Source organism: Lolium perenne, chromosome 6 (assembly GCF_019359855.2).
Source record: "Lolium perenne isolate Kyuss_39 chromosome 6, Kyuss_2.0, whole genome shotgun sequence".
Taxonomy (NCBI): domain Eukaryota; kingdom Viridiplantae; phylum Streptophyta; class Magnoliopsida; order Poales; family Poaceae; genus Lolium; species Lolium perenne.
The window spans coordinates 220,860,849-220,871,662 of NC_067249.2; the positions used below are offsets into that span (position 1 = coordinate 220,860,849).

General features: G+C 49.0%; 1 protein-coding gene across 1 annotated transcript; it reads left to right on the forward strand.

Moving 5' to 3' along the window:
- Positions 1–7,192: 7,192 nt before the first annotated feature.
- LOC127309327 (uncharacterized) lies at positions 7,193–7,994 on the forward strand. Its single transcript, XM_051340218.2, has one exon. The coding sequence runs from the start codon at positions 7,288–7,290 to the stop codon at positions 7,906–7,908; it is 621 nt and encodes a 206-aa protein (XP_051196178.1). The 5' UTR covers positions 7,193–7,287; the 3' UTR covers positions 7,909–7,994.
- Positions 7,995–10,814: the final 2,820 nt, after the last annotated feature.

The window sequence follows — 10,814 nt, forward strand, 5'->3', positions numbered from 1 at the left end:
TTCCTTTAGAGGAATTATCCATAAAGTTACTACGATGTTGAGGTAATCTCACATAGAAGTTGATTAATATAATGCTTTCAGGAACACCATGACAAGGATTCTTACGAATGAGTTCGTTCAACCTCCCTCAAGCTTGAGCAATACTTTCTCAAACATGAGGCCAAAAGTTATAAATATGACAACGATCGTCATAAGCTTATTTAGGAGTGTAGTACTTGATATAGAAAGCCTTCCTCAGAATTCCCAAGCTAGGCGGTATTTATCATCCAGAGATCTAAACCATATGCGTGCATTACCAGAAAGAGATAAATATAATAACTTCCTTTTCACTTAATCATGAGGAATACCATCAAGTTTAAATAGAGAACATAGATATTCAATGGCTTGTAAATTCCCTATAACAGTTTGGCTTCCATCCTGTACAAAAGTTAGTTTCATAGCCTTAAAGGCAGTACTAATAGGGATTTGATACGCCACTTTTGGTTCAGGAGGTTTTTCAACCTTGTTCTTAACAACATGAACATATTCATATAGAGTTAGTTTCATATCACCGCGGCCTAAGCGAGCCATGATAAAACAACTATTAAATAGTAAAAACAACTTTCAAGTTTCCTTACCAAACAACTTACCAATAGCGCGACGCTTCCTGACAACGGCGCCAAAAAAGTGTCTTGATGGCTCCCAAGTGCAGGAGATCAATTGTAGTACTTTTCAATAAGAAAGATTGTCAACCCACGAGGAACTAAAGGTATTGGTTAGTAAGTTTGACAAGTAAAACAATAAAAGGATGCAGTGGTTTTGGTGTTTTGAGTTTGTAGTTTGCAATAAAATAAAGTAGTGAAACTAATATCAACAAGTAAATGCTCTCAATGAGAGAAAGCCCAATCCTCTATGCAGCAAGAGAACAAGATCAAGCGTGTGTGTAAACTTATATGTGACAAGCGTTCCCGAGGGCGGGATGGATTTACTTACATTTAGATTTCTACACAACATGGTGAATACCTTTTCAAGTTTCATTCCTTTAGGACGGATGACGAGGCGGTTCCTTGGCAATGCCCACCATGAGGGGCTTGGGTTTTAGAGAAAGGCGACGATGGAAGTTCCGGGAGAGAGGCGATACACGTCGTACCCAGGTTCACGTCCCCACGGTGGAGGATCGCTACGTCCTGCCAGCAATACACTATATGAATATATGGGTACAGGGGGCCGCCATTGGCGGAGTTGTTGAATCTAGTCTAGTTCTAATCTGTGGGTTGTGATGTCTAGGCGTGTCGCCCTATATTTTATGTTTCTGAATATGCCTGTCCTAAGGGGTGCCCCTGCCTGGCTTTATATATCAGCCAAGCTAGGGTTTACAAGAGTCCTAGTAGGATTCACATTGGAGTCTTCTTTCCTTGTAGTCCAAGTTGTTAACGCTTGCAGGTTCAGCTTGTCGAGTCCTTGTGCTGGTCCATCTTCATAGTTTGCACCGGGTATGGCAATGTCGAGTACCCGTAGGGTTATGCCCACGTCAGTAGCCCCCGAGTGTCTGGTCGAAGTGAAGCTTCGGGCAGGGACTAAAGTTGCCTTCGCCGAATGTCTTGATCATCTGTTGAATCTTGTGCTTGATGTAGAGTCGAAGTTGCTTTCTGCTTTCTGTCGGGTGCACGAAGCACTCCCGATGGGAGTAGCCCCCGAGTCTATGGGTGGGTGCTTGCAGCCACGCATAGACTCAAGTTGTACTACTCGAAGATCTTGATGTTGATGTCTTCGGATTTATTCTTCATTGTCGACGAGGTTGCCATATTTTTTATCGGTTGCGCGACTAGCGCTCCCGATGGGAGTAGCCCCCGAGCCTGTAGATAAATATGAAATAGTTATGTATAGGGTGTAAAAAATGCTAAGTCAAATACCGTACATGTCCTCGAGTTCCGAGAACATGATGTCGATGACTCCGATGATGTCATTGATAGAGGAGTTGATGATTTGGATGATGGCCTAGAGGAGCCGATGATTTGGATGATGGCCCAGAGGAGCCGATGATTTGGATGATGGCCTAGAGGAGCCGATGATTTGGATGATGGCCCAGAGGAGCCGATGATTTGGATGATGGCCCAGAGGAGCCGATGATTCGGATGATGGCCCAGAGGAGCCGATGATTCGGATGATGGCCCAAAGGAGCCGATGATTCGGATGATGGCCCAGAGGAGCCGATAATTTTATCGGGTGCACGTCCAGTGCTCCCGATGGAAGTAGCCCCCGAGTCTGGGCACTGATGCTTGCAACCGTGAATAGACTCAAGTTGAGCAACCCGATGTTTATAGTTTTCTTCAGGTGCCGTTGACACATTGTTGTTTATTTCAAGGGGCAAAACGCACCTTGAGCATCGTTGATGCCATTGTTTGTAAGTTTGTCGGCAGCAAATTATTTGAGTGATCATCTCGTGTTGCAGGTCTTGCTAAACCCGTTGTATGTGCAACTTTGCTTTCAACCGATGTATGTCTTGACAGCAGCTCCCGAATATATCGGTAGCACTAGCTCTGCCGATGACTCCGTTGCTCTTTGATACTTCCATAAGTAAAGTACCGAACGTGGGTCGTTTTCATACGTGTTTCATGATCCTTGCTATCTTTGGCACTCTGTGAGGCATCTATAGCAAAGGAAAAGAGCAAGGTCTCTGTTGTTTCATGATCCTCGCTATCTGCGGCACTCTTTGAGGCATCTATAGCGAAGGAAAAGAGCAAGGTCCCCGTTGTTTCATGATCCCTGCTATTTGCGACACTCTTTGAGGCATCTATAGTGAAGGAAAAGAGCAAGGTCCCCGTTGTTTCATGATCCTTGCTATCTGCGGCACTCTTTGAGGCATCTATAGCAAAGGAAAAGAGCACGGTCCCCGTTGATTTTGCATCATAGCATTCGTAATTTCAAAGGCTTTCTCATGATCCTTGCTATCTACGGCACTCTTTGAGGCATCTATAGCAAAGGAAAAGAGCAAGGTCCCCATTGATTTTGCATCATAGCACTCATAGTTTCAGAGGCTTTTTTAGAATGCAATCTCTGGGCGTATTTTCCATCACACCGATGTTAGTTGAAATATACGATCAAGGTTCCCGATGATGTAGTTCGGGTGTCCCGAATTACTGCAATTCTTCAAAACTTGAGTCTTCATATCTTCTTGGGTTCCAGCGAACCGGCGCTCCCGATGGGAGTAATAGTCTTCATATCTTCTTGGGTTCCAGCGAACCGGCGCTGCCGATGGGAGTAATAGTCTTCATATCTTCTTGGGTTCCAGCGAACCTGCGCTCCCGATGGGAGTAATAGTCTTCATATCTTCTTGGGTTCCAGCGAACCGGCGCTCCCGATGGGAGTAATAGTCTTCAAATCTTCTTGGGTTCCAGCGAACCGGCGCTCCTGATGGGAGTAACCGCAATAGCTCGAAGATATTCCAGGAGCCCCCGAGTAATTCCAGCGCTCCCGATGGGATCGCATCGGGTCGATATTAAATAAGATGATATCCATTGAATATTCCGGATGATGAATCCACCAACCCGAGAGTGCATCGGGAGAAGATATATCCAGAGCCGAAGAAGATAAGTCCATCGAGTAGTCATAGATGATGAAGAAAATAAATCCGCCGACTTGGGGAAAATAAATCCACCGAGAGTACTGGAGCTAACGATGTAATGGCGCCTCCCCAATCATCGGGCGTGGCGAAAAGAAGGGGAACATTTAGTTCTGCAGGCGCAGTTGAAATAGTTGCACCATCCAAAATAATCCACGCGGCGCCTAGCTGGCGTGGCCAATGAAGAGGACGCGGTTGACATAGCCGATCCGCTGCGGGCGAGCATCCGAATATATCGGGTCCGTAATGTCGGGTCCGCGGCAGGCGAGCCCCCGAGTAAGAAGAGTGCGCGATGGCGGGCGCGGTCAGCCGAGCAGGGCAGTCGACGGGCGAGCTCCCGAATATATCAAGTCCGTGATGCAACGAGCGAGCCCCAAGCGTGGCGACTGTGCACGGTGAAGCAGTTGAAGCTTGTTCCGATCTGCAGTCATATTACGGCGCAAAAACTGTGCACAAATAATAGTGCAAGCCGAAAAAAATTTGGCGAAATAAATTTTGCAAGTAGTAATTTTAATTGGAAATATAGCACCTGGTATTTTTGTATCGGACGGTTGTCGCTCTGATGAACTCGGATGACTTGATCCATGGGGGTGTACGATGAGGTAGACGTATCTGAAGTAGTCACCTGACGTCTGGCCGAGAGAAACAGAGACGAGGTCGATGTCTCGTTTTGTAGCTTACGGGCCTCAAAGAACATAGTCGACATAGAGCCCCAGGCGTCTATCCTTGTATCGCGACGAAAACGTTACTGCTTGAATCACGTGGTTGGTTTGATTAATGCTCCACTTCATGTGTCGGGTGTTGCTTGTTTTCTCATCTTAAAACATGGGCTGACCCGATCAGTTTTTCTGCGTGGCACTTCGTTTTGCTTCTCTCTCATGGATTTAGAATCATCTTTGGCCTCATGACGTGACTTTCCTCTGACCCTTGCTGGCCGGTGCTTCTCTACAAATTATTATGATGCTGATCCATCAAGCCGGTTAACTTGACGGGACTGGCCGTCGACCTGTGCATGGTTTGGGACTTGCTGAAATTGATCGCCTTGATCATTAATTTCGTCGACTGTCGAGATCCGACGGGCTGATGTTTGAGTCTCTTTGGTGGATTCGACTGCATGACGCTCCGTGATCAAGATCCAGTCGTTCTGTCTGCCGCTGTTGTTGTAGAAGATGGAAGATCCCGCCCGGATAACAAAATCCAACTATCGCGCTTCCCACAGACGGCGCCAAATGACGAGGCGGTTCCTCGGCAATGCCCACCATGAGGCGCTTGGGTTTTAGAGAAAGGCGACGATGGAAGTTCCGGGAGCGAGGCGGTACACGACGTACCCAGGTTCACGTCCCCACGGTGGAGGATCGCTACGTCCTGCTAGCAATCCACTATATGAATATATGGGTACAGGGGCCCGCCATAGGCGGAGTTGTTGAATCTAGTCTAGTTCTAATCTGTGGGTTGTGATGTCTAGGCGTGTCGCCCTATATTTTATGTTTCTGAATATGCCTGTCCTAAGGGGTGCCCCTGCCTGGCTTTATATATCAGCCAAGTTAGGGTTTACAAGAGTCCTAGTAGGATTCACATTGGAGTCTTCTTTCCTTGTAGTCCAAGTTGTTAACGCTTGCAGGTCCAGCTTGTCGAGTCCTTGTGCTGGTCCATCTTCATAGTTTGCACCGGGTATGGCAATGTCGAGTACCCGTAGGGTTATGCCCACGTCAACGGAACCTACATTAGGTGAAACCATAGATATGAGCAAATACTCCTCTTATGATGGGTCCTAGAGCCATTTTCATGAGGAAGTATATGAATCATTAAGACATAAATGTCCCACCACAACAATTAGTTGATTGGTCCCCGACATAAATCCCTCTAATGCAACTCAAAGTATTGGAACACGTTTTCTATCATTCCGTCCCTTGAAACCCTCATAATTACATCAAAGTGTAGCCCTATAAGCCCATATAGGTGAAGTAATATGCAATCGACGTTCGCATAAAACCATCATATAACCACATAAAAGATAAAAACATGACCAAATACTCATTGCATATTATATGGAAGTCATAGCCAATTCATCTTATGCCTTGAGGAACATGGAGATCTACTCACAAGTGACTAACATGATATGGATCAGTGGCATATGTATTACAACACAATCTGAATATATAATATCTCCATCAAATAAAGATAAGTTGTCAATCACAAACATGCAAATATCACTTAAACAATATCGGGGGTTCAATGAATCACAAACTATGATCGGAACGAGGTGGATCTTGGAGATTGAGATGGTGATGATGATGGTGCTGATGGAGATGTTGATGGACATGCCTCCCCCCTATGCCAATGAGGAGTGGTGATGACGATGACATCAATTTCCCTCTCACCGGAGGCTCCAGTGTTACAGGATCTGCCCTCTCCCGGAGTAGGAGAGGACTTTCGCCTCCATTGCAGCCTCTATAAATATTGGGAAAAATACGGCTTAGGTTTTTTGGCGAGACAGAGGTATCTGTAAAAGGAGGAACCGAGACGATGCTCGAGGCCGAAACGAGACTAGGTGGCGCGCCACCTGATCTCTTTCGGGCCTCGTGGTTCCCCTCTCGTGCTCCTTGGCCCACGGTCCTTCTCTTGATGAAAAACTGATCATGTATTTTTTCCTTTGATTTTTAGGCGTCCATAAGGTCCTTGAAACAGCAAAATACAAAAAAGAGGTTTTTTGCCTCCTAGAAATTAAATACCAATGAAAGGGACTTTGTAGAAAAGTCTCATAAATCAACTAAAAAGGCATAAATAACGATAGATCATGGCAAATATCATTTAAAACAAATCACATAAGTTACTATATTGATGATGTCAAATGCACGTATCAAGGAGCCAGTAGACAAAGGAGAGAGTGGTTGTCGCGACAACGATTGGAAGGCAAGGGAGAGGGAGGTCCTCGCCGCATCAGCGCGCAGGTAGGGGAGGTGGATGATCTTCTCGCCGGCGGTGGGGAAGCGGTGGAAAGTTGATGGTCATCGGCTCGTCGAGTCGTATCTGTGAGACAACGAACAAAGAAGTTTGAGAGAGAGGGGATTGGGGAGCGACGAAGTGGGCTAGTGTGTGTTTGTGGTGTTACGAAGGATTTCCAAAAAAAGAAATAGTATGGCAAGGCAATATTAAGATTGCAAAACCCATTTGCTCTTAACTATCCTTAATTTCAAACTGCTAAACTTTTTTATTATAGTTTTCAATTTTGAAATAACCTGCATATCAAAATTCTGTAATCACCGTAGGTCATCTTGAGTTTTGTGGACGTTAGAAGTCCCTTTGATTTAAGGATATATAAGGATATCAATATCCAGCTTAGCGTGGATAGAAAGGATAACCATTTAACCATGCATGCGCCGTTGATCGGATCGGGTCGAGAGACCCTGCGACGAGACGCGCGGCGGATGGGCGGGGCGGCGTTGCAAAAGTGGATCGTCATGCATGCACGTACGCCCGGCACGGGCTTCCCGATCCACTTCCTGCCTTCCCGGAGAGTAAGCGCCCCCCTCCTTCGTCCACGTATAAAAGCCTCGCTCGTCAACCCTCCATTCCCTTCACCGATCGCAACCAATAGCCCACACGCGCGCGGGCGCGCTCCATCCACCGCACAGCGCGCACCACCACCACGGCGCCGCGCCTCCAATCTCATCCGATCCTATCCAATGCTGCTACCCATCTCCCGCCCCACCGACAAATTCGCCCCGCTCGCCGGCCTCCGCTCGCTGCTCGTCCCCGACACCGTCGCCGGCGGCGGAGGCGGCGTCGTGGTGACGCGGACGATCCTCGCGTCGCTGCCGTGCGGCGGGAGCGAGATCGTCCGCCAAGAAAGCGGCGACGGCGAGAGCGTCGATGACGACGAGGACGACGAGGGGTGCTGGGTACCGTACGGGCGCCGGGAGCCCGGGCGCCGGCGCCGCCTGCCGCCCCCGATCCCGTCGCTGGCAGCCCGGAGCGCGCTGCGCCGGGCGCGCACCGACGACAGGAGGCTCGTCATCAGCAAGGTGCGCGTCATGCGGCCCGACTACTACGTCCGCGCGCGCCGCGTGCGCGGCGGCCGCCTCGTCATGCGCCTCCACGAGCGCGAGGACGACGTGCCGTTGCCGCTTATTCCGCCGCCGGACACCGCGACGACGCCGGACGAAAGGGTCGATGACGCGCAGGCGGCTGCGGCGCCGGCGCCGCTGCCCGGTGCAGCTGGATGTTTCGAGGACGCGGTCAAGTACCAGTACGCCGTCGGTAGCAGCCCGCTGCACCGGACGCCTTTGCTGAGGATGGTCCATTGAGATTTGAGACACATCTCGCCAAAGGTGAAATTTTGTACGTAGTAGCTGCATTCGCTGGTGCATGAATTGGGGTTGGGGATCGCCGACGGTGGAGTTTTGTAGCCCTGTAGACCGGAGTAGTGGTGGTCAATGCGTGCCTTTTAATTTCATATTAGGTTTATATACTTGCATTCTTGATAGTACAAGAAACAACTTTTGGATTGATTGGAAAAACTATACCTCCATATATGTACTGGTGTACAAATGAAGCACTAAATAACGCTTTCGGCCATCCAAGCATGTGTGCAAATTGCTTTGCGTTGTTGATGAAGAATGTGGACACAATTGTCAACCTAGCACTGTAACACATCTGGTATGATAGAATTCACGCTTCTGCCTTATCTCCTTGTCCGCTGCAGAAACTCATATCCGTTCACTACTACTTCTTCGTCGTTCGTGCGCCTCCTGAGGGCAACCGGCCACCCCAGTCTCACCCCCCCCCCCCCCCCCCCCCCCCTTGCCCGGTGTCGGGAGCCGTCGGGCAAAGACCGTGAGGTGCTGGCGGAGACGGTCTTCCCTTCTCCCGCTTGCCAGGGGCAGAGCCGGATTTTTTTCACCCCGATGCACTCTTCAAGAAGCTCTTCTTGTGCTGAGAAAAATGGGTTTCCCTGATGCACTTTTAGTGGGCTAAGGTGATGCACCGGCCCTAAAAAAAGCCTTAAATACAACATTTTTTTCTGGAGCCTGTGCATCAGGGTCAGCCCATTGGGCTCCGCCCTCGCCGCTTGCAGGATAGGGCGAGTTCCGTCCTACTTTTAGGAGATACTAGGACAATGCTCGCGCGTTGCTGCAAAAAATTAAAATATATAGAAATTAAAGTAGAAAATAAAAAAGTTATGTAGCAACATGGTACATAGATTATATGGCACTCCCTCTATCCTAAAAAAGTTATCGAAGGTTTATCTAAATATAGATAAGATTTTGCCGACAAAGCTCCCAGCGGAGCTCGCTTGGCTTCGTCCGAACCAAGGAGGTGCATGCGTGGCGGACTGCAAAGACTACAAGCCGACATCAAAAGAGAGATGCTTTTATTCTCAATCGGAATTAAATTTAGCAAGAGAAAAAATGTATGTTGTACCAATGTGTATAACTAAAGCCTAAGGGACCTTTTATATCTTCTATACTATTAATTTGCTTGGGGTCTGGTACGTCATACGTCGTTACTCCAGGGTATGTCGTATGTCATAGACCAAATTTGTGCACTGTCCCAAATACCACTAAAACTTGCAAATTACTATAAAAATTCTTCCCAGCTTTTTAAAAGATCATTGAGATCTGTCTAGCATTCAAGACAATAGCCAGTCCACATAATACTTAAAGTCTGCATGTAACTGAAATTTAATTTAGAAATGTCAAAGACCACAAAGAATCTAAAATGCTCAAGGAGTTATATTTCTTGAGAACCAGACAGTAATAACACCTGATTGGTTAGCTCTTTGGTAGGAAGCTGACTAAAAACACTCGGAGGCCTTGCCGTAATCGGTCCTCCGAAGCCTTGCCGTAATCAGTCCTTCTGGTTGCTTGTGTGCCCATTAGCAAATGACCAATTTAACTCATATATTTTCCAATGGGTCTTCCAATTCAATGGTGTAACGCAATTTAATAGTAACAAAACTTTCAGTTTACTGAAATTTCTAAACTTCGATAACTCTGAAGGAGTGTATGTAAGATAGACAGCATTACTAAGAACATATACCCGTGGATTTCAGAAATAAGTCTACACATCGTTGCTGATCTTGGAAGGGCTATAATCGTTGCTGAGCGACGGCGGCGCTTTCGGTCCTGTTCAGGGCGGCAGAGAGTGATGCGCAGGGCGTCCTGGTAGGGGGATGAGAAGGGAACTGGAACGCGGAGTAGGCATCCGGACATACATAGGTTCTCTTCCGCCTCCCGCTGCGCAGCCTCGCCGGCCGCCACCGGCTCCTCCACACGAGGCAGGTTCTGTACGCTCTCTTCCCGTAGGTTCTTCCAGTAGTACCAGAGGCAGTCCTAGATGCGCGAAAGCATCTGATTTGTCATCCCGGTTCCATTGCATCGCGCCCGTGGAGTTGATCGTCTCCCTGGATTTGCGCGCACGCACGTCCATGCCGGTCCTCCGCCGCCAGTCACATCGAACCCGAGCTGACCCTGACGGAGCCCGCCGTTTCTCCCTTCCCAAGCTAGCGCTGGTGGTTGGGTCTTTTAAGGCTGTGTGCCATGGTTGTGAATCCCGCCGTGGCTTCGTTCCCCAAGCTGGAGCTGGTCTCGAACTAATAGATCGGCGACGGGTGGTTCCTTTCCTTCCGTAGGAGGAGGTCGGTGGCGACGCTCGCCGGAGATCGAGGGCTAGCGGCTGGTGGCGGCCGGTTAGGGAACAAGGAATCCAATTTTGGGTGGAGAGAATTTTGGCCGGGTAGGAAAATAAGCGAACCGGTTCATACGGTGGCATTGTTAGTAGTAGTATTATGCAATTTAGTGGGAGGACAACGGTCTAAAAAAAGTGTTGACGAAATTTTTGGCAGAAACCTTAGGGCATCTCCAACCGGGCGACCCAAACGGACGCGCTGGGCCGTCCGGTTTGGGCCGTTTGGGTGGCCGAGCGGACACGCGGACAGCGGCCCGCGTCCGCGTGTCCGTTTGGGTCGCACGCTGCGCCCAACGCGGCGACCCAAACATGCGCCACGTGGTTCGTCTTCCTTGCGCGGCGCTGCGCCACCCGCGCGCGCGAAAAGGCCTTTGGCGCGCGCCCGCGCCCAAGTTTCCCGCCAGGCCGCCGGCTATAAAAGACGGCGGCGGCCAGAGACCGCATCACACCCTCTCCGCCGTCCTCTCCCCCCTCCACCTTCTCCGGCGCCATGCCGCGCACCCTGCAGGCCACGTGGGCCAAT

What these genes read in the sequence shown, in the direction of transcription:
- LOC127309327 (XM_051340218.2), top strand. Translation starts at nt 7,288, where the DNA reads ATGCTGCTACCCATCTCCCGCCCCACCGACAAATTCGCCCCGCTCGCC.